This window comes from Phoca vitulina, unplaced genomic scaffold (assembly GCF_004348235.1).
Source record: "Phoca vitulina isolate PV1807 unplaced genomic scaffold, GSC_HSeal_1.0 scaffold20, whole genome shotgun sequence".
Taxonomy (NCBI): Eukaryota; Metazoa; Chordata; class Mammalia; order Carnivora; family Phocidae; genus Phoca; species Phoca vitulina.
In genome coordinates, this window is record NW_022589723.1 from 7,229,007 (window position 1) to 7,254,019 (window position 25,013).

The 25,013-nt window shown below is 35.3% G+C and overlaps 1 protein-coding gene across 2 annotated transcripts in view; it reads left to right on the top strand.

Moving 5' to 3' along the window:
- Positions 1 to 24,232, top strand: part of SPRED1 (sprouty related EVH1 domain containing 1) — a 119,926-nt gene extending 95,694 nt beyond the window's left edge. The window contains exons 5-7 of one of the 2 annotated variants that reach the window (XM_032417771.1): positions 1,192 to 1,341; positions 16,383 to 16,484; positions 19,612 to 24,232. In XM_032417771.1, the coding sequence (XP_032273662.1) occupies positions 1,192 to 1,341; positions 16,383 to 16,484; positions 19,612 to 20,262 (903 nt within the window). In that variant the 3' untranslated portion in view covers positions 20,263 to 24,232. The remainder of the gene's footprint in view (positions 1 to 1,191; positions 1,342 to 16,382; positions 16,485 to 19,611) is intronic. The other variant, XM_032417772.1, reaches the window with a different exon arrangement.
- The last annotated feature ends 781 nt before the right edge of the window (positions 24,233 to 25,013 follow it).

The following is a 25,013-nucleotide window of genomic DNA, read 5'->3' on the forward strand; positions in this document are numbered from 1 at the left end:
TTACTAGTATTTAACCAACTTCCTTCTAGTAATTAATTTAGCATTAACTATCATAACTCATTGGGACAACTGTAATGAAAATCAGCTAAAAAGAACAATTAACTGGGTTTGACATTTAGTTTTAAGTGATAGTGCATTCTCAAATATATTTTTTTAAAGTTTAATTGCTTTTAGTTTTCAGGGCATTTTCACATATATTATCATCTCACTAAATCCTTAAGAAAATCCATGTGATAAAATAGCATAGGAATTATAAAAGTATTTGGTAATTGAAAAAACCAATTCCACAGAAATTAAATGTCACAAGGCTACTTTGTTCCAGAGCAAGGACTTAGAATGTGCATTTATCAACTAAAATATGTTAGCTATTTTATGAATCTTACTGCTTTAATTTTAGAGCACCAAATTTTTAATTGTTTTATTTTTTTTTAAAGCTCATAAAGGTTTACACCTTTAAGATTATTAGCCCTGTAGTGATGACTCCAAATTATTTTAGGTTAAGCCAGTGAAAGTATTCCTGTCATTTTTATTTGGCTTTCACAGTCTCTTCAAATAATTGTACAATAACAGGAAAAGTAATGGCAAATAATTATCTCATTCCTTTAAACAAATTATTGTTTATGAAATTTCAAAAACATGTCATTAGGGCCTGTCATTGAGCATATCCCCTACCTAAGTCTCATGTGCATGAGTTGAATCAGCATAGTCAGGCTAATTAATTCTTTCATTCATTCAATAAGGTTATGGACTGCTGTTTTCTTTTGATCCCCTGTATCATATAACACAGCGCAGTCCTTGGTGCATAACTTTTTTAACTTGCAAGACAACACTTAAATTGATTTGTGTATGTCTGTGATAATTTCTTCATTTTCTATGTATGTTGCTTCTCGTTAAAATTTAAAACTTCATTTTAATTAGATTATCTCTCTAACGTGGCATGGTTAGGCTTCTCATTCTTCCTAAGTCATTTGCTATAAGGAAGCCCATAAAGTTGATTTATTATTAATATTATTGTTATTTTATTTTGACCTGGTTCCCTAATCATGACTGTTTTGAGTTTGGGGAATTGCCATTTATAGTGATGGTAGTGGTACATAATGATTTGCTAAATACTTGCTAGAGTGAAAGTATCTTACTTTGTTTTCGTTTATATTCTGGCAACTAATGAATTTGGGGGATTATTCCCATTAGGCAACTGAAGAGGACAGTTCCAGTTCTCTAGTGAAAGATCATCTCCAGCAAGAGACAGTTGTTACCAGTGAGCCGTACAGAAGCTCAAGACCTTCTGCCTTTGAAGATCTGAATGCCAGAAGAGTTTACTTGCAGAGCCAAGCCAATCAGGTGAGAAGATTAAATATTTTTCGGTGTGTTATTCATATGTATAGAAATTGGATGTATTAGAGAAGGACATTAAGACCATCTGCCTTTATCAGACAAAATAAACAACAGAAGTCTAGGGGAATGTGATTTAACCGAACCATAAATTTGACTTCACATTTTTTGATTACAAAGGTGAAAATGGAAAGTGTGCTACGCTTTCATTCTCTGGGAGGAAGAGCCATTTCAGCCTCTTAGGAACCAAAAATTTCTCTAGCTTTACTCTACATGAAACTTCTCAGATGACAGATATTAGGAAAAATATCTTGAGCAAACATATCTGTGGCAAATACACTGATAAATTTCATAGAGTTGTTTCTTGTAGCTTAACCTCAGATACTAATAATGTATTCCTAAATCAACTCTGTGAAAGTGTTTCCTTTGGGTACTCAGTATACAACCTTCTAATTTTTCCAGCTTGATCTAAAAATGAAACCTTAATTATAGACTATAACCCTGTTTTTATGTCACTCACAAATGTTATCAAATCTGTCAGAAGACCATTCATGACCCCATTTCTCTTAGTGATAGAAACAAATGCTTTCATTGTTAAATAAGCATTTGAACCATTTCACTATGAACTCATGTGGTTTAAACTATACCCAGTATATGTCTACAAAATCAGAAGCCCACCAAAGTGGTTTTTTAAAAAATGCTTTAAAATACTCTTCTTGATAGATGATATTTATAAGATGTATTAGTGTCCGGTGGCATAGTGGCTATGACTAAAGCCCACCTGTTTCTCATTTCATGATTCTCATTTTAACCTGAGGATCCCAAACATGCAGCTTGTTAGGGAAGAAATTTGCTTTGCATTTGCTCTTCCATCTTTCTGGAAAACTTTTCCCCTAGATCTTCACAAAGTTTGCTCCTCACTTCAGGTCACTTCTTCCGTGAAGCCTTCCCTGGGCACTCTAAATAAAATAGCGACTTTGCTATCACTGTATCCTTACTCTGCTTTATTTTTCTTCATAATATTTACCATTTCCTAACTTTATGTATTTAATTTTTCTATTTGTACTTTTTGTTTGTTCCCTGGTATCTTGAGAAACCTAGAAGTTTCTGAATAAAGTGAGCCTCTAGTTAACATTTGTTGAATGAGAGAATGAATAAATGCTAACAGATCAGCTTGGAAGCAAATGATGTTTTGACTCAGTTTATTCCTGTTCTTATCATTCAGTACTGGGAACTTGATTAATTTAGGATAACTTGGAGACTTTATTTTATTTTATTATTTTTTTAAATTAACATATATTATTTGTTTCAGGGGTACGAATCTGTGATTCATCAGTCCTATATAATACTCAGTGTTCATTACAACACTTACCCTCTGCAATGTCCATCACCCAGTTATCCCAGCCTTCCACCTCTCTCCTCTCCAGCAACCCTCATTTTGTTTCCAATGATGAAGAGTCTCTTACAGTTTGTCTCCCTCTCTGGTTTTGTCTTGTTTCATTTTTTTCCCTCTCTTCGCCTATGATCCTCTGCCTTGTTTCTTAAATTCCACATATAAGTGAGATTATATGATAATTGTCTTTCTCTGACTGACTTATTTCACTTAGCATAATACCCTCTAGTTCCATCCACATTGTTGCAAATGGCAAGATTTCATATTTTTTATGGCTGTGTAATATTCCATTGTATATATATACTGGGGAGGGGGACTTGATTTTAATGACTCAGTGGCATTCCTTAGAATTCATTTTAAGATTAAATAGAGCTAGGGGCACCTGGGTGGCTCAGTTGGTTGGGCGTCTGCCTTCGGCTTGGGTTGTGATCCCCAGGTCCTGGGATCGAGCCCCACATTGGGCTCTCTGCGCAGCGGAGAGCCTGCTTCTCCCTCCGCCTCTGTCTGTCGCTCTGCCTACTTGTGCTCTCTCTCTGTCAAATGAATAAATAAAATCTTAAAAAAAAAAGAATAAATAGAGCTAGGACTTTTGAGGTGCTAGGCATTAAGTAGCTTCTCTCTTTCCCCACTCCCACTGTTCCCCTCTATCTTGTTCATACAAACTCAGTATGACCATTTATCTCTGTCTTTCTTTACGTATCCATTTCATTCTTTTTCTCTATGGCCTAGGTTCTTTGTTGCCTCATTGATTAGTAGTGTATTATGACTATCAGAATGTCAGGCTTAGCCCTTTAGTCGACATGACATTCCAGCCTAGATCGCTATAGTCCCAAACCAATTCCATACTCTTATAAGAAGGAAGCTGATTGGCTCAGCTTAGGGCAAGTTTATTTATATATTCTACATAGCTCTCCATTCCAAGGTTACAGGATGAGCCGATTAGGCAGAGAAGAGATAAAATGATGCACACTCTATCCAACATTGCCACTTTTGGGCAGAGCTCCAGTTCTAGGCTATTTTACAAGTTTATGGCTTGCCTTCGTGTTAAGTGCCAGATCCTGGTTTAATCATAATTATGGCTGATTGGCAGGAGAATGGCAAGGCTAATCATGGCAACCTTGGAGCAAGGAGATGTTTCTTTTTGTCTTGTGTAAATTTAAGCTATGTGTTTTACATTTCCTGCCTAAACTTGTTATTTTGCCGTTTTCCATAAGGTCTGTTTGCTTAATAGAACCAAACTAGGCATTGGGGAAAAAGTTGTTCCCTGGATAGAAATTTCTCCAACAGTGGGTAAGATCTTGGGCTTCAGACAAAGGCAGATCTAGTTTTAAATCTTGTCCTTTTAATTGACTTACAATTACAAAACTAATGCTCTCTGTCTTACTGTTTCCTCATATGTAAATATCAATAATAAAACTTACTCCCATAGTGTTATTTTAGGGGTTAAGGAAGATCATTCATTCATGCAAACATTGATATGTATATGGAATATATGCATATTAAAAATGTTAGAGTACCTACTATGTGCCAGGCCCTATTCTAAGCCCTGAGAATAGCTGTGAACAAGAAAGATATGAGCTCTAGCCTCATGAAGGATATAAATGCTAGTAGGGGAGATAGACTGTTAAACAAGTTAAACCAATAATATTTCAGATAGTAATAGTGCTATGAAACAAAGTAATGGGAAATAGAATAGTAGGAATATACAGGGAAATAGACTAGTAGGAATTATACAGATCTATAAGATGATAGGGAAGATCCTCTGGGGAGCTATTTATATGGAGATACGAATAATACCAAAACAAAACATAATAGCCATATGAAAATCCAGGGGTGAAGGGTGGGATATCCAAGCAGGAGCTTGGTATTTCAGAGAAACAGGCTGATGGAGCTGCAGTTTAGTGAGTAAAGGTGGTAATATACTGCAAGTTACAGTTAGAGAATTTGGTAGAGTTTGGATAGTGTAGCCTATTGGGAGGAGTAGGAATTTTGTTCTAGTTTCAGTGAGAAGCAATTCAAAGGTTTTTAATCTCCAATAAAGGTCCCATTTACATTTAAAAACATTATTATGGCTTCTGTGTGGACAGTTAGGATGAGGTCATGAGTGGAATTAAGACCAATTTTGAAGCTATTGTTTTCATCCAGGTAAAAGATTTTGGTGATTTGGATTAGACAGAAATGATGAGAAATGGTGAGATAAGGGGTAAATTCTGGAAGGAAGAGCCAAAAAAGTCTTGATAATAGTTTAGAGTCCAGGATGCCTTCTGAGTTTGAGGTCTAAGCAATGGAATGAGTGATGGTGCCATTATCTGAGATGGACAAGACTAGGACAGTTACCTCTGTCACCACCAATACAGTGCCGTTCCCACTTCCCACTCCTTTCGGCCCAGAGTGAAAGACTTGCCTAATATCCAGAGGTTGTATGTTAGGACATGTAGGCTCTTATATTCTGAATGATGTATGTCATGATTAAGTAAACTGTCATGATTATTTCACGGTGAAAAAAACTGTCATGATTATTTCATGGTGAAAATAGATGGATCTTAAATCTTTCTTGTGATCAGATAGTTTTTAAATGTTTACTTAAGTTCTACTTTCCCCACTGGCCTCAGACTTTATAGCCCCTTTCACTTTCATGTTGGCCATTTTTCAAACACATTGGTGTTATCATCTATTGCTAGGGGTGTTTTTTCCTTCTCAGAAGATAAGACTCTTGTTTCTTTGATAGTGTTTGATTGTCTTAATTTGTTCTGTCAAACACATGAGTGTTCCCCCAGTACATAGACCTGCAATTTATATTGATATTCTTTACATTTTTCCCCTCTGATATCATGGTATATGAAGTGGCATAATGAAACCTGTTAGTATTTCTTATTCTTTTTTTTAAAGCCTGTTAGTGTTTCTTTTTGGTGTTTTTCATAAATTGAAAAAACATTACTGAAAGCAACACTTAGATTTCTGAGAATCATTCTGCTTTTACTTTGGAAGATGACTTTCATTCTCCTATTTAATTATTTTCAGATTAGTTGTTAAAGTATTATATGTGTTTTCATGTTTAGTAATTTTATCTGACCTCTGTAATTGTCTTGGGAAATCAAGAAGACTATTTAAGAATGAGATTTTATAGTCTTTTGGTGCTTCGCTAAGTGCTTTTGATTCTAATATTTCATTTGAGCAGAGCTAATATCTTTAGTTTTTGTCAGTGAAGAAATTCATGCATAGAATCATTAAGTACCTGAACAGTCACTAGATTAATACTTGCTGAATTGTTAGAATTCTGAGGTTATTTACAAATGCTAAATGTTTCTTTCTTCTACCTCCTTCCTCTTCTCCTTCTTTTCCTTTTTATTCTAGCTCAGATTAAAATATTGCCTTTTATGTTAATCAGGCAGCTTTATATTTCATTAAATCTGTAAGTATGGCTTGTTAATCCTTATCATAGCTGGTCCCTACTGTATGCTGAGTACTGTTTAAAGCACTTACATAACTAATATTGATCTTCACAACAACCTGTATGACAAACTGCCTCATTTGGGGGATAGAAATTATCCATAGTTTACGCATGTTTTTGTCTAAGTTTACTATGAAATTTTATAAGAAATGCAAGAAAAATTAATTGGTACAAGAAGGAAAACAGTAATTTTAAGCCAGTTTTACTTTGAGAAAAAATAATAGCAAAAATAGAGGCTGAAAATAGTTTGCATACCTTTTCCAGGAATTTGGAATCAAAGCAATCCATCTGGAATCATATTTGCTCATCAACATCTAGGCATCCTAGGAAATAGGATAGTTAAGATTGGGGATATCCAGTTTAACACCTTTAAATACAAAATATGTTCCAATATCTTCAGTGATGGGCAGAAAAACTCACCAGTGGAGGAGAGAGTGGATATATGTACATCCTGAGGTAGGCCCGTGATTGATATAGTTGAGCAGTGAGAAAAAACTTGATGAAGGTAACACAAAGTTATCATCCCAGACCCTGGGAATTTATTTGGCCTACCTATTTTGGCTGAGGGAAGTATAAGCTACTCTTTTGACTGATGGGAGGGAAAAGAACTGAGCCCTTCTCCCAAAATGACAATGATGATAGTGGTGGAGTGGTTGAAGAATGTAGTCGCCATGCAAAAAACTGTAAAATAGTGCTAGGTAACTGCAGAGAGGGAAGTAAACAACATTTGGCAGGCAGCTCTTAGCATGGGGATTTTGAACATGGCTTCTGGAGCCAGACTATTAGGGAATTGAAGTCTAGCTTCTTTACAACATTTTTTTCTTTACAACTTTACAACTTTTTTTTTCTTTACAACTTTACAACTTCTCCTTATCTCCAAGATTGATGTGACATAGAGAAACAAGGGTTATGTTTTATGAGTTTGTATAACTAGACATTTAATTACACATTTTCTGATGTTAAAATAAGTGAACTCAGTTTATTAGGGATTAGAATAGAGTAGGTATTCTCCTTTAAAGCTACAGTAGAGGGGCGCCTGGGTGGCTCAGTCGGTAAGCGTCTGCCTTCGGCTCAGGTCATGCTCCCAGGGTCCTGGGATCGAACCCCACATCGGGCTCCCTGCTCGGCGGGAAGCTTGCTTCTCCCTCCCCCACTCCCTCTGCTTGTGTTCCCTCTCTCGCTACGTATCTCTTTGTCAAATAAATAAATAAAATCTTAAAAAAAAAAAAAAGCTACAGTGGATATTAGCTATGCATTTAATAAGTAATTACAGAAGTTTCTTAACAGGATTAATGTACACTTGCATTTGGCACAGTCCTGTTATAGTGGTATACCATTTGTCCATTTGGATGTCACCCAATAGGCCTCAGAGAGGAATTTCCCATATTACAGAATCTGGCCTTAAACTTGAAGGTCAGAAACCATATTTTGTCAGGATGTTAAGACTGGAGTCCTCTTTCATGACGTAAAATAATCAAATTTAAGAAAAATGGTTTATAAAAATTAGAATGTAAAATTTAAGCCATCATGTGGACTGTAGTACTAGTGGTAGCTTGTTTAGTACATTGTCTACATAAAATAGATCTTCATGAGATATTAGATCATTGCCAAAATCTAGCTTCATGCGAATATGCTCAACAGAGTACTTACATGCTTTGAATGTTTAATTGCCTTTGACTGGATAGCTTGATGGATCCTTCTCTACAGCAGAACAGTCTTGCCAAAAGGACTAGACTGTTTCCTTGCTGTCAAGAAATATGAAGAGTCTGAGATTTTTATCCTGGCTAACAGGTTAACCTGCCAGTTGTATGGATGCTGACAGAAGACAAGACTGGTAGATGAGAGACAAAGGTCATTATTACTCACAGCACAATAAAGTAGCGTGAGCTTCATGTTTGTGTTGGTCCCCTGGACTTCCAAGTCCCATGGGGATGGCGCTGAGCTGCTCAGGTAGATGTTGCACACTCAGTGGGTTTGCATCACAGCATTGGAACCCTGGGCTTAGGGAACCCAAAGTCTTTTATAAAGGACAGTAAGTTTTGCCTGACTTTTGCCAGGGAGGGAGACAGTGTCATAGTCATATACTGGATACTAAACAAACATAACTGAAAACTGGGAAGACACTATGTTTCAGTGGTCTCACTTTACACACATCTTTGCATAGAAATAGTCTGAAACAAAGGCAAACAGTGCCTCTCCTCACTAGGTCTGCAGAAATGAGACCTAAGGAGAATTATTACCTAATACTAGCTGAAAAAACACTAGGTTTTTCCTCAAGTTATGTTTAGGTAGGCATTGTGTTTGTCTTTGACTCATTTTCAATGCTTCCATGGGCTATTTAAATCCTTTTCATGGATAGGTACGTTCTTTCAAAATGCTAATGCTCTCAGTCAGGTATTAGGTCAGTTAGGTCTAATAGACCTAGAAGCTAGCATTATAGCTCTTTTACTCAATTTTGCTTACTTTCAAGTTCCTGAAGATCATTTCATTGTGGACAAATAAAGGCGCATGTATCAATGAGCTTCTGATAGAAAATTTATGACGTATTTAGTACTTAGAAAGCAATATATATAATGAACACCTGAGAAACCAGCAAACAACTTAAAGAAATGAACACCCCCAGTCCCATTCCCTTGCTTCATTCTAGAGGTGACCATTATCTTGGATTTTGTTTACTTTGCATTCCTGTGCTTTTCTTGGTAGCTCAACCACTTATTTCTTCTTCTTTGGCCAGTGGATATTTCAGTTGTTTCCATATTTTTGTTGTTATTAGGCATACTGCTAGTGCAAACTTTCTTGTTCCAACTATTCATATGCAAGACTTTCTTCAGGGTGTATAGGAATGGGCTTTTGACATTGGTGTGTACAGAAGGCTCTGAACAAATTAGACAAATTAGTCTATAGGATTCATGTGTTCTCTGAGTAAGAGATACTTACTGAGCATTTGCAAGATTATAGAAATAGCTGTGATTGTTCCTTTATAAAATGGTTTTAATTAAGTGGTCTTCTATGACCTTGTTCCTGAGTAATCTGAGTAATAAAATTTTCAGTGACATTTCTCCATTTTTAGTTTTATTTATGGGCAATATCTCTTAGCTAATGGTAGTTTTTCACTCTCTTTAAGGGGGTTTTGATGAATAGATACTCTAAATTTTAATGCAACTGAATTTATCATTCTTTTTCCTGATGGTGTTTCTACAAATTCCTCCCTATTTTTGTCTCAAAGGTTTTCTCCCTATTCTAAAAGTTTTAAATTTGTTTGTAACCCACTTCAAACTAATTTCTGTGGTAGTGATCCAATTTTATTTTTTCCATATAGATAATAGATAATTAATTGTTCCCACACCATTTATTGGATTCCTTCCCCCACTGATAAGCAGTGCCATATCTTCATATATCAAGTTGCATGTTTTGAATCCTTTTTAAAAATCTGATCAAATGCTTACTTCATTTTGTGTTTACTTCAGATCCCATTTTCTTTGTGACACCTTCCCAGACCATTGAATCCATGGTGATTTCTTCTCCTGTTAACTCCTGAATTCTTACACATTCCACCTTAAGTTATAATTACATAACTTTGTAAGCTTATGCTTTATCCTTTTACCTCAGTGAGGATAAGAACCATTTTTCTACTTTATCATGCTTTCCATAGTGCCTAGTATTATATATTTTTTAGGAAATCAAATATAGTTGCATACTGAAACTAAAAGGAAAACTGAATGGGAAATGTCAGCTCATAATTTTTCACACTATATAGAAATAGGTAGACATAGGAGGATGCATAATAAAGACAGGTTAGAGAAAGTAAACTCCATAATCCAGAAATTGTACTTCATCCCACATTAATCATTTAGTCCTTCCTCATAATTAAAATTGGAATGCTTCTGTTTCTCTTTATGGTCCTACTATGTGACTAAAGTGCTAAAGTAAAATTTTAAAACTGTAGGAAACAAGGCTGGGAATGAAATAATTTATTTAAGTCCTTAACTATTTTATTTTCTTTTAGAGAGAGAGAGAAAGAGAGCATGAGCAGGGGGGAGGGGGAGAGGGAGAAGCAGACTCTAAGCAGGAAGCCTGATGTGGAACTCGATCCTTGGACCCTGGGATCATGACCTGAGCTGAAGGCAAATGCCTAACCAACTGAGCCACCCAGGCACCCCTGTCCTTAACTATTTTTATTAAACTTCTTTTTTGTTTAAGATACTACTAAGTAGGTGGTTCATGTTGGATATGCCCATTTAAATTCATTATTGAGTTGAAGTATACAAACTTTTTAATCCAGCAATTCTACTTTTAGGAATTTGTGATGCAGATATGCCTGGACATGTGTATTAAAAATAAATATAAAGATATTTGTTCAGTTGTGTTTATAACAGCAAAAGCTGGGGGAAAGTCTGTGTATATTAATCAGACTAGTTAAATAAATTATTCATTCAATGGAATATTAAGATGCTATTAAGCTGCTATTAAAAGAAAAGCTAAATGTATAAACAGAGAAGGGTATCTGTAATGTAACAAGTGTAAGGAAGCACTAAATTTTTAAAGATCCACATAAATGCAGGCATACATGAGTGTGTGTGTAAATACATAGCCCCAAAGTGGAAAAGTACAGTTATAACTGATGAACTTACTTTGACATACCATAAGCACCCAAAATCCATAATTTACATTTGGGTTCGGTTGGTGTTGTGCATTCTGTGGATTCAGACAAATGTGTGACATGTATCCATCATTATGGTATCATAAAGTTTTTTTATTGCCCTAAAAAATTCTCTATGTTCCGCCTATTCACCTCTACCCCACTCACCAAAACACAACTCCTGGTAACTTACCTTTTTACTATCTTTATAGTTTGCCTGTATCAGAAAGTCATATAGTTGGAATCATAAAGTTAATATAGCCTTTTCAGATTGGTTTCTTTCACTTAGTAATATGTATGTAAAATTCTTCCATGTCTTTTTTTCTAAATATTGAATAATATTCTATTGTCTGGGTATACCACACTTTATCCTTTCACCTACTGAAGGCCATCTTGGTTGCTTCCAAGTTTTAGCACTTATGAATAAAGTTGCTATAAACATTGTTGTGCTTATTTTTGCCTGGACATAAGATTTTGAATCTTTTGAGTAAATATCAAGGAGCACAATTGCTGGATCATATGGGAAGAATATGTTTAGTGTTATAAGAAATTACCAAATTGTCTTCCAAAGTATCTGTACCATTTTGAATTCCCACCAGCAGTCCTCTTGCTCCACATCCTTCCCAGCATTTGGCATTATCAGTGTTCTGAATACTGCCCATTCTACTAGTTGTGTAGTGGAATCTCATTGTTTTAATTTGCATTTCCCTGATGACTTAAGGTATGTAGCATCTTCTCATTTGCTTACTTTCCATTTGTGTATCTTCCTTGGTGAAGTGTCGAGATCTTGGCCCATTTTTTTAATTGAGTTGTTTGTTTTTTTATTGTTGGTTTTTAACAATTCTTTGTATATTTTGGATAACAGTCCTTTATCAGATATCTTTTACAAATATTTTCTCCCAGTCTGTGGCTTGTCTTCTTGTTATTTTGACATTGTATTTTGCAGAGCAGAAGTTTTTAATTTTAATGAAGTCCACCTTATGAGTTCTTTCTTTCATGGATCGTGCCTTTGGTGTTGTATCTCAAAAGTCATCCCCATTTCTCCGCATCCTCACCAACATCTGTCGTTTCCTGACTAGAGGGGAGGGGGGTAGGGGGATGGGTTAGCCTGGTGATGGGTATTAAAGAGGGCACGTATTGAATGGAGCACTGGGTGTTATACGCAAACAATGAATCCAGGAACACTACATCAAAAACTAATGATGTAATGTATGATGATTAACATAACAATAAAATAAAAATTTTTTAAAAAGCCACCACCGTTACCAGGGTCATCTGTTCTGTTCCACTGATCTATTTGTTCTTTTGTATCAACCACACTGTCTTGATTAATATAGCCTGGAAGTCAGGTAATGTCAGTCCTCCAGCTTTAATTCTCTTTCAATATTGTATTGGCTATTCTGGGTCTTTTGCCTCTTTCTGTAAACTTTAGAATCAGTTTGTCAGTATCCACAAAATAATTTGCTGGGGGTTTAATTGGGACTGCATTGACTCTATAGACCAATTAGGGAAGAACGGACATCTTGAGAATATTGAGTCTCCCAATCCATGAACATGGAGTATCTCTGCATTTATTTTCTTTTATTTTGTTCATCAGCATTTTATAGTTTTGCTCATACAGATGTTATATACATATTTTGTTAGATGTATGCCCAAGTATTACATTTTGGGGAGTGCTAATGTGAATAGTACTGTGTTTTTAATGTCAAACTCTGTATGTTTATTGTTCATATATAGGAAAGTGATTGGCTTTTATATATAAATCTTGTATCCTGCAGCCTTTCTATAATTGTTTATTAGTTCTAGGAGTTGTTTTATCAGTTCTTTCAGATTTTCTACATAGATGATTATGTCACCTGTGAACAAGGACAGTTTTATTTCTTCCTTCTCAATCTATATACCTTTTATTTCCTTTTCTTGTCTTAGTGCATTAGCTAGACACTCTACCTTTGGATTTAATCTTCTTTTTCTAATTTCCTGTGGTCAAGACTTAGATTATTGATTTTAGGTCTTTCTTTCCTAATATATATATATGCATTTGAGGCTATAAATTTCCCTGTAAACACTTCCTTCACTCTATCCCACAATTTTCATTTCTATTTAGTTCAAAATACTTCTTAATTTCTCTTGATTTCTTCTTTGATCTACATGTTATTTAGAAGTGTGTTGTTTTGTTTAATCTCCATATATTTGGGGATTTTTCACTTACCCTTTTGTTGCTGATTTCTAGTTTAATTCCTTTGTGGTCTAAGAGCAGACATTGTGTAATTTCTGTTCTTTTAAATTCATTAAAATCTGTTTTATGGGAGTGCCTGGGTGGCTCAGTTGTTAGGCGTCTGCCTTCGGCTCAGGTCATGATCCCAGGGTCCTGGGATTGAGCCCCACATTGGACTCCCTGCTCAGCGGGACGCTTGCTTCTCTCCCTCTCCCACTCCCCCTGCTTGTGTTCCCTCTCTCACTGTGTCTCTCTCTGTCAAATAAATAAAACCTTAAAAATAAGTAAATAAATAAAATAAAATCTGTTTTATGGCCCAGAATGTGGGCCATAAATGTCTTGGTTAATGTTCATGTGAGCTTGAGAAAATATGTATTCTGCTATTGTTAAGTAGTCTATAGATGTCAGTTATATTCACTTGATTGATGGTGTTGAGTTCAGCTAGATTCTTAATGATTTTCTGCCTGTTGGATCTGTCCATTTCTGATTGAAGGGTGTTGAAGTCTCCAGCTGTGGTAATAGGTACATCTCTTTCTCCTTGCATTTCTATCAAGTTTTGCCTTGTGTAATTTAATGCTCTGTTCTTAAGCACTACACAGTAAGGATTGCAGGTCTTAGAAAATTAATCTCATAACATTATGTAATGCCCTCTTTATTTTTTTTTTTAAGATTTAATTTATTCCTTAGAGAGAGAGAGGACGCACAAGCAGGAGGAGAGGCAGAGGGAGATGGAGAAGCAGGCTCCCTGCTTGATGTGGGGTTTGATCCCAGGACCCCAGGATCATGACCTGAACCAAAAGGCAGATGCTTAACCGACTGAGCCACCCAACTGCTCCTTAATGCCACTCTTTATGACCAATAACTTTCTTTGCTTTGAAGTCTGCTTTGTCTGAAATGAATTAAATTTGCTTTCTTTTGATTAGTATTAGCATAGTGTATTATTCTCTCTCCGTTTACTTTTACTCTATATGTGTCTTTATACTTATAGTATGTTTCTTGTAATTGGGTCTTAACTTTTTTATTCATTCTGGCAGTCTGTATTTTTTAATTGGTACCTTTAGGGCATTAACATTCAAAGTGATTATCGATACAGTAGGATTAATATCTATCATTGTTTTTACAGTTTTCAATTTGTTGCCCTTGTTCTCTGTTTCTCTTTTTGTCTTTCACTTTCTGTCTTTTGTGGTTTCGTTCAACATTTTATATGGTTTTATTTTCTCTCCTTTTTAGCATATAAGTTATATTTGTTTGTTTTTACCTTTTTTTATGGTCGCCCTGTGGTTTGCATCTGTGTCCATTTTCAAAGAGCACTAAATCACTTTACAGGTATTGGGATTACCTGATAATAACAAAATAATCCTAACTCCTCCTTCCCATCTCTTATATCATTACTGTCATTTATTTCACTTTATATATGTGAGTATATATGTATATATATAATCATACATGAATGAATACATTGTTACTATTTTTGAATAAGCTATTCTCTGTTAGCTCAATTAAGAATAAGAAAAATTAAAATTGTATTTTATTGTGAAAAATTATTTTATTCTTTCCTCAGTGCTCCTTTACTCTTATGTAGATCTGAGTTTCTGATCTGTATTATTTTCCTTCTCTCTAAAGAATCTCATAACATTTCTTATAAGGTAGGTCTACTGGCAACAAATTTCTTCAGTTTTTATTTGCCTGAGAAAGTCTTTATATCTTTTTTGAAGTTTGTTTGCTTTTTGACAAGGTACAGAATTCTAGGTTGACAGATTTTTTCTTTCAACATTTTAAATATTTTACTCTCTTCTTTCTTACATGGTTTCTGAGGAGAAGTCAGATGTAATTCTTTGCTCTTGTATAAGTAAGGAATTTTTTTGTTGTTCATTTTTCAGGATTTTTTCTTTATCTTTGAGTTTTTATAGTTTGAAAATATTCTTAGGTGTAGTATGTTTTTTGGCATTTATCCTGCTTGGTGTTCTTTGAGTTTCCTGGGTCTGTGGTTTGGTGTCTGGCATTAATTTAGGTAAATTCTCAGTCATTACTATTTTAAATAGCTCAGAGATTTTTTTCCTCAGTCATGTCCAGTCTAATAAGTTCAGCAAAGGCACTCTTCATTTCTCTTAATGTTTGTGAACTCTAGCATTTCTTTTGGTTCCTTATTAGAATTTCTATCTCTTTCCTTGTATTGCTCATTTGTTCTTGCATGCTGTCTATCCATTAGAGCTTTTAGCATATTAATCATAGTTGTTTTAAATTCCTAGTCTGCTAATTCCAACATCCCTGCTATATCTGGTTCTGATGCTTGTTCTATCTTTTCAAATTGCGTTTTTGCCTTTCAGTATATTTTACAGTTTTTTTTTTTTTCTTAATAGCTACACATGATGTACTGGGTAAAAGGAACTGCTAGAAATAGGCCTTTAGTATGTGGTGGTGAGGTATGGTGGGGTGGGGAAGCATTCTGTAGTCCTATGATTAGGTCTCAGTCTTTTAGAATGAGCCTGTGCTTCTGGACTGTTAACTCCACAAGTATTTCGCAGTTTCTTCTAACTTTTTAGTTGGGTCAGCTGGTTAGAGTTGACTAGAGTTGGCTCTTTGTCTTCTCCTAGGTCAGGTAGGCTCTGATAATATCCTAGGTCAGGCTCTGGTTCACTAGTTTCTCCTGAGGGCAGACCTTTTTAAAAAAAACAAACCAAAAACCGGAATATTCTGGCATAGTTAAAAAATGGTTCCTTTTCCCATCCCCCTTCTGGAAGCATGCAAGGATTTTTCTGATATTTACTGCAAGAACTTGGTTGAGCTCCTGGTGGAGGTAAACACAACAAAAATTTGGGAGCTTCACTATGACTGGGTCCACTTAGAGTTTTTAACTCAGTATATACATTGAGCTCTGGCAACTCATCAATTATAGTTCAGGTTTTCCTACCTCAGCACTGGTTTCTATGGGAATTTCTCCTCATGAATCTGCTCTAGTGGGCTGTGACTCCCTTTATTTTCCTGTCTGTCTCCAGTCTTGGAGGCAGGGGTTTGCACTGTGTCCTCCTCTCTCTTACAGATCTGAGAAGAGTTGGTCATATTTTTTCTATTTAGGTTTTTTACTTGTTAGGACAGAGTGGCAATTACTAAGTTCCTTACATGCAGAATCAGAAACCAGAAGTTCTTGTTACTTTCGAAATTAAAATTTAAATGTGTAAGGAATCGCCTAAGTTTAAATAATAGGATGATTCAAATAATGCTTTTTATTAAAACTATTTTGAAAGGCTTCACTACTAATAGGCTATGAAGTTTTGGAATACACACTGCATATAATTTTATTAAAAATAAATACATTCTCTTGTCACTTAAGTAGAAATTGTTTATATTTTAGATAACGTTCAGTCATCCGGGCCTAGACAGTCAGAGCAGAAGTATAGAATATGTACAACGACAAATATCCAAGGAATGTGGAAACCTAAAATCCCAAAATAGGGTAAGTGATCTTAGTTTTATCTTCTTTTTTTGTTGTTGTTGTTTTGTTTTATTTTTAGTGTTTTTTATTTTTTTTAAGATTTTATTTGAGGGAGAGAGCACAAGCAGGGGCAGAGGCAGAGGGAGAGGGAGAAGCAGACTCTCCGCCCAGCAGGGAGCCCGATGCGGGACTCGATCCCAGGACCCTGGGCTCATGACCTGAGCCTAAGGCAGATGCTTAATGACTGAGCCACCCAGGCACCCCTTAGTTTTATCTTCTGATATAGACTATAACTAATGAAAATATAAGTGAAATTTTTTAGTCTCCATGTAGCTGAATTATACTAGAAATTTTTTTTTCATGTGTACCTTTACTACATATATAATTATAAACATTATTACTTAAATTCCATCCAAGTTTCTGGTTTGAGTCTGGGGATTGCCACTGTGTATTTATCACCGAATAAAGCCAATAGGAATTATATATTGGTAATTTAATAGACTGTATCCATCATTCCACCTTTAGCCCAGATCTGGAGGGTTTTTTTAGCCCCAGTTCCATAATATCTTGAGAATGGAAGTTTGCCTCAACCTGGATCAGGTGCTTTCCTGTAGACCAGTCACTGTGTCCAGGGACTAGGACTAGGAGATACAAATGTGACTACAAGAAGCCCGCTTATATAGGTAAAGGGAGAGGTCATTTTGATTTAGACCCCATTTGATTTATCCCCAAAAAGATATAATTTGCTCCTGAGCCTCAGGAATACAATATACCCAGAAAGGGGGTGGGAGAAGGAGGAAGGAGAGGGAATGAGAACAAGCAGGTGTAGTGTGTTTTAAGTCATTTTCAGAGACTATATAGCCAAGCTATATACATGTGTGTCTGTGTATTGGTTTGCTAGGGCTATCATAACAAAGTATCAGATGGAGTGGCTTGAACAAAAAAAAATTATTTTCTCACAGTTCTGGAAACTGGAAGTCTAAAATCAAGATGTTGGCACATTTGGTTTCTTCTGAAGCTTCTCTTCCTGGCTTGTAAATGTCTACTTTTTGGCCATGTCCTCATATGGTCTTCCTTTTGTACACCCACATCTCTGGTGCCTCTCTGTATGTCCAAATTTCCTTTCCTTTTCTTTCTTTCCCCTTTTTTTTTTTTTAAAGATTTATTTATTTATTTTAGAGAAAGAGTGAGAGAGAACACGTGTGAGCAGGGGGAGGGGCAAAGGAAGAGGGAAAGAATCTCCAGCAGACTCTTGGCTGAGCACGGAGATCCCACGACCCCAAGATCATAACTGAGCTGAAATCAAGAGTCGGAGACTTAACCGACTGAGCCACGCAGGCCCCCCCAAATTTCCTTTTCTTAAAAGGATACCAGATTGGATTGAGACCATCGTAAGGACCTTATCTTAATGTAATCACCTTTTAAAGGCCTTATATCCAAATGTTGTCACATTCTGAAGTCTTGGTCTCAACATATGAATTTGGGAGTACACAGTTCAGCCCATAACATTCCGCCCTCTGGTTCTTCACATTCATCTCATCACAACAACCCAAAAGTTTTAACCCATTCTAGCATCAATTCTAAGTCCTGCATCTTTTCTAAGTACCCTCTAAGTTGAGTGTGGGTGAGATGCAGGGTGTGTTTCATCCTAAGGCAAATATTCCTCTCCACCTGGGAACCTGTAAAGCAAGACAAATTACCTGCTTCCAAAATACCAGGATGGGAAAGGCATAGAATAGATACTCCCTTTTGAAAAGGGAGAAATCTTAGAAAGAAGAAAGCAGTCATGAGTCCTAAGCAAGTCTAAAACCTAGCAGGGCAAGTTCTGTGAGATTTTAAGGCTTGGGAATAATCCTCTTTGGCTCTGGCTCAGTATTTTGTCCTATGGGCCCAGCAGAGTGGTGACCCCAAATCCTTAGCAGTAGTGGGTGATAGCCTCATACCCAAGGTTCCAGGTTTTCTGGCCCACTGAAACTGAGGAGAGAGCCTCACCCTTGGGATCATTCTTTCCTTTTCTTAAAGGATAACACATATTTTCAGTCAGAAAGCTCTATTTGCCAGTCCTGTAAATCCTAGAAGTCCAAAAAAGCTTTTCTTCGTTTCATGCTACCTCTGTTTCCTGTAGTCCTTTGTAGCAGCTTTGTAGCTGAGATAGTTGATTGGATTCAGGAATCACACCATAATCTCTTTATTATATGATTGGTTAGCCACACCTTTGGTATTCTCTCTAGAACATGCTTTCTCAATTTTTGCACTACCCATAGGCAGAGAATTTTCCAATTCTTCAAGATCTCCTTCCTTTTTGCTTAAAAATTTCTACTTCAGTTTATCCCTTTCCTCTCACATTTTAGTGTTAGCCGTAAGGAGAAACTGAGCACCTTCAACACTTTGCTTAGAATCTCTGCCAAATATCCAAGTCCATCAGTCACAGGTTCTATCTTCCATAAGACGCTAACATACAGTTCATCCACATTCTTTACCAATTTAAAACAGGTATCACCTTTCCTCCAGTTTCCAACATGTTCTTCATTTCCATCTGAGCCAGAAGCACATTTAATGTCCATATTTCTAACAACAGTCTCTTCAAGGCTTTTTGTAACATGAACCTCAAAACTCTTTTAACTTCTACCCATTTCCAAGGGCGTTTCCACGTTTTTACGTACTTGTTAACAGCAACACTCCAATTCTTGGTACTAGAATCTGTATGAGTCAGGGTTCTCCTGAGAAACAGAACCAACTAGTTATGTATATATACACAGAGAGAGATTTATTTTAAGGAATTGGTTCATGGAATAAGGAAGGTACATATGCAAAATATGCAGGTAGGCTAACAGGCTGGAGACCCAGGGAAGAGTTGCAATCCCATCCAAAAGCGGTCTGCTAGCAGAATTCTGTCTTGCTTGGGCTGGTCAACATTTATTCTATTAAGGCCTTCAACTAATTGATGAAGTCTGTCTATGTTGTGGAAGATAATCTACTTCATTCATAATCCACCAACTTAAAGATTGATCTCATCCAAGCAACCATCTTCACTTAAACATCCAGAATAATGTTTGATCAAATATTTGGGCACTGCAGCCCAGCCAAATTGACATATAAAATTAACCTTCACCGTTCTTATCGCCGTTTTCATCTCTCTCCTTTTTAGGTCCCTTTGAAATCAATCCGACATGTCAGCTTTCAAGATGAAGATGAGATTGTCAGAATAAACCCTCGAGATATCTTAATACGTCGTTATGCAGACTACAGACATCCTGACATGTGGAAAAATGACTTAGAGAGAGATGATACTGATTCCAATATTCAATTTTCTAAACCAGACAGTAAAAAATCAGACTATCTATACTCTTGTGGGGATGAAACTAAGTTAAGTTCACTCAAAGACTCTGTGGTATTTAAGACACAGCCTTCCTCATTAAAATTTAAGAAGTCAAAACGAAGAAAAGAAGATGGTGAACGTTCCCGCTGCGTATACTGCCAGGAAAGGTTTAATCATGAAGAAAACGGCAGGGGAAAATGTCAGGATGCTCCAGACCCTATTAAAAGATGCATATATCAAGTTAGTTGCATGCTCTGTGCAGAGAGCATGTTATATCATTGTATGTCAGACTCAGAGGGAGATTTTTCTGATCCCTGTTCATGTGACACTAGTGATGACAAGTTCTGCTTGCGATGGTTAGCCCTAGTAGCTTTGTCCTTCATCGTACCATGTATGTGCTGCTATGTCCCTTTGAGAATGTGCCATCGTTGTGGCGAGGCGTGTGGGTGCTGTGGTGGGAAGCATAAAGCTGCTGGGTGAAAGGATCCCGTGCCAAAATGAGCTTAAAATCTTTGTTTCCAGGAATTAGCTAACTTGGATTTGTGGAAGCTTTTGGCAAGCAATATGAAATCTTGCCTGGTATCATTGGGGCCACACGTGGAGGAAGCAGAACTCGTTAGTTCTTGGCATTTCACAAACGCTAGCCATGCCTAACTTTCTCCCTTCAGAGCATGGCATGTTTTGTTACAGGTTGTAAAGCGTATTTGCAAAAGGAAACCATTTCTGGTTATTGGCTATACAAAGTGAGCATAAAATATCCAACTTAAAAGGGATTAATTTTTGGCATTTTTGTATATTTATGCATTAGGTGATGGGACTTTTAAAGGTTTGAATTCATTAAGACAAACTAAAAGTGCACTAGGGGACAGTTGTTTTCAATCTAAGAAAAGTTAACACTTGGGAATTGTAAGAAGTAAAATAAGTGCAACTAAATCATTTATTAGTTGTTTTTTGAAAGCGGTTTTATGTATAAATAACAAATGTTTGTATTTAACTAAATATAAGGTACGAATTATCACATATTAAACTTTTCTTCCCCTTCCTAGTTCTGAAGTAGATGTACATATATCTACTGTCACATTCCATTATATTTTGAATATTTTACTCATCTAGTTAATAATGTTTTTATTCCATGTGAATGATTTGATATTTTCATCTTCATTTCCCTTTGGCTACAGTTTATATTGAGTTCTATCTGTACATTCTGGTAATCTAAAATCTTTAAAAATATTCTAATAGCCTTGAGTGACCAATTTTTTTTTTTAAAGCACAGATGTAATTGTCTAATGTTCTGATGGGAACGTAACACTTATTTTTATATAAAAAGAGACTGAGTAAACATAGAAAAAAGTGAGGTTTTGGGGTTGTTTTGTTTTTTGTGGTATTCAACCAGCAAGTTGTTTTCTTTCAGAGTTTCCTCCTTCAAAAAATCACATTGCATTTACAAATGTTTTACAAGGCAAAAAGTGTAACTGGATAGTTCATGTAAAAGTTTCCTCCTGAGATCTCCATTTATCATTCTGCTAAACTAGAATATGTTCAGCTGTGTTAATTTTTTAGCTTAATTCTCAGTGCTTATTATTCACATAACAATAACTTTTCCCAGTTGCATTTTACTTTATTTAAACTTGCCAAAAGCAGAATTATTTTATGTTAAAGTATATACTAAACTATCCCAGGAAAGTATTTAATCCAACATTGTGAATGAAATATCTTGTACATATAATTTTATTTCTTTTGCAGAGCATTGTATTACTGGATGTTTTATTTACAAAGTAGTTGGATAAATGTTCCAACAAATTGTTTAAAGTAGTTGGGGTCAATTTGTCTGGTTGGTTTGTTTTTTTGTTGGTTTTTGTTTTTTTTTTTTTTGTCTAAGTGTTACATTAAAACTCTAACAAGTAAAGGGTTCTTTAAGAACATTCCCTTAGAGGGATAAAGTTGAGAAGTGTGCCTTTTTTTTTAATGGCTTGAAGTTTCAGAAGTGATAAAATTAAAATCACACTACCATTTGAAGCTCATTTCTATGCAGGTTTTAAAATGTCATTTATGTATTGTTCTTTTTACATATCACACTTAAGCTTGTGTTAGCTTTCTTCTTTTGCCCCAGATCAAACTGAACAATGTATATAACACTATCTGTCTGTAAAATACTTTTTTTTAAGAAAGCATTTATATTTATATGACAGCTTGAACTGACAACATTGTGTATATAGATCATCTTGAAGTATTATTTCACATTGAAAAGAAGAAAAATATATTGATAACTATAGATGTTATGAAGAAGAGGTTATTTCTAGTTTTGTACTAAAAATCAATTGGATGAACTAAATCCAAAATACGACACTGTAGCAGCAGTTTTAAGACTTATTTTTACTGTTTATATAATTGAACACTGCTACACCAGATGATCTTCATCCCTGAAGTTTTCAGCTAAACTTGGTTTCCTAGAATAGACTGTTAACTTTCAAAATTACTTTTTATTGGTAAAATGGAAATACTGGTTTTCCTTGTGAATGAATTTTCATATTTGTAAGTGCTGAGTTCATAATTCAGGTTTGAGCAAGGTGTGAATAACTGAAGAAAATAACTTGCTGGCCCTATAGGAAAATGCTGTGGAAATGAACTGTGTATATACTTCTGGGAAGAACAAATTTAATCATTTCTTCTGTTAAGCACTAATCAGTATAGTGCAACTCCTGGTTCTGTACTGTATTTTATATGCAACATATATGCTTTAATATTTTAATGTTTGTGCATTAATATTTTCAATTTGTTTAACCACTTTGCTGCTAAGATTTTGCCATCCCATTCCCATTTTTTTCCTTTACAATTTTAAACAAGTTTCTTCATTAAAAACTATGGTGATGAAATGGTTTTTATTTCATCTTGGATCTTTATAGTTAACACACTCAGATTCCAAACCAGTCTAGAATACTAACTGATAATATAATGTTGTCTGAATCCCTCTGTGGAAATGTTCTCTTGAGTAAATTAGAGTTCTGTGGGAAAAAAAAGGATAGTTTAAATTTCTCGTTCTTAAAACGTGTATAGGTATGTTCAGGAACATTTTCTCCTGCGTACGGACTTGGTTCTGCCAACTGACTTTTCCTCTGAAACCTTTCTCTTTGCCTTTAATCTGGTAGTATAAGCAAATGGCTAAACCAGCTTAAGTAATAGTAAATATTGAAAATGAAATCATCTAGATGGCATAACAAGAAGGACTTTGGTCTGATGGCTTGTTGTGTTCAGAACTGATAGTTCTTAAATGATTTTTCTCCTGCCTTGACAGGGGAATCATTTGATTTCTGAACAAATATGAGGTATGGAACTTCAGCACCACCTACTGGATGATTTATAGACCAGAGACATGAGGTGGCAATCAGGATCTGACAGGGTTCATCACTACTACCAATAAAAAGGGCTATTTAAGTAGTGGCCACCTCCAAACAGAGAAAGCAAGAGTAAGAAATATCTCAAAGGAACTGTAAAACAAACCTTTTCTCTAATGTGTCTTTTGGTCCCTGAAAGATTTTAAGCACTTTTTTCTTACATATCCTGTCTTAAAGTATTTATTGATCTTTGGAACTGGCAATCAAACTTAATGGATGTGCCGAAGCATTTATAAAACTAATTCTTTTAACCTGCAAAAGCCATTACCAAAATGGTATTCTAATTTTCCTCCCATTACTAGCCAGGGAGTTTTTTAAAAAAAATAAATAAACATCACCTATATTTGATCATGACAACTTCAGAGAGTGTGTGTATGTCTCTGGGATGATGTTGGGACAGGGGTTAAAATGTAAAGGGGAAAACTTGAAACTACCTATTTTCATTGGTTATTCAGCAGTGCCTAAAAAGAACTTTTGAAGTAATACAAACGCACTTTCAATTCATGTGTATAGTGCCATCTGATATCTTGGGTAAGTCTTGCTTTTTCTTTTCTTTTACTCCCCACCCCACCCCCTTAATTGAATGCCACAGAGATGTTTTCTAATATCCATATAAGTCTTCAAAGTACAGGAAACATGTACTTTCCTCCAGATGGGCAATTTAAAGGATGTTTCTTTTGTTGAAATTTACTTTAGGCTTTGTGATTACTTTTTGGAATATGTGGGTGAGATTGGGTTTTTAATTTTAGCCCAAAGATGCATTAAGTAAGTGTAACATTTTTCTACATAAAACTTGGAAAACTTTAGTTACCTAGAAAACAGATTCTTCAGTAAATATTCTCATTCTTAATTTGAACTCCAGGATCATATTTCTAAGTAGAAGGGAAAGCACACTAGAAACTTACATTGTTGCACTTAAAAAAAATTGGTCTATGAACCATGATAATAATAGTACCATAAGGTACTATTGTTGACTCACTGTTTTGCAGTGAGTCAAAACATTAAGAAATCACAACCTGAGGTGATTTATATAAACCAAAAAAAAAAAAAAACCCCAACAACAACAAAAAAAAGGGCTTTAAGGTATTAAGGTACTGTTTGCCTAGCAGCCAGGTGGTTATAAAACTTTCATATGCTTTGATACACTGATGTTAGCCATTGTTCCTGAAAGCTCCTTAAATTGCATAAGTTGCTAGTTTTGAAACTTTTCAAGAATAATCTAGTTGAAAAACCTTTGTATTAAAGATACACATAGATTTTTGTGAATATTGCCAGTATGTAGTGTCATTTGCTTTCTATTCTTGACCTCAAAAGTGCCTCACTTGTATATTCCATTAAAAGCTTGACTGCATTCTTTCTAATAAGCAATGAAAAATTGTTTAACTCATGTCATAATGTATCTCCTTAGATATAGTTGATTAGCTTGATAGTTTGGATATATAATGTAAATATGCATATATAAGTTTGTAACTGTTTTTGTTACATCATACCCATGTAATTGGACATATCAGATGATATCATAAGAATTTGTTTTAATTACCTGATTAAACCTATCATGAAATACAAAAGGACTTTTTCTTACTCTTCTAGAGGATAACAAGCTGTCACATAAGATATAGTAATTACTCAAGGAGAAAGCAGTAGAAATGGACTTTTTTTTGGTCATTTTTTAAGGTACATTTTTAACTGAAAGTTCATGTATATAGTTCATCTTATTGACACTTACTCACCTTTGATTGTATCCAGATTTTTTTAATGGTTGTTACCTATAAATAGGTAAATACAATAAATATAAACATGTTATATTTATTGGTTTGGGAACATGATACCGCTAAATCT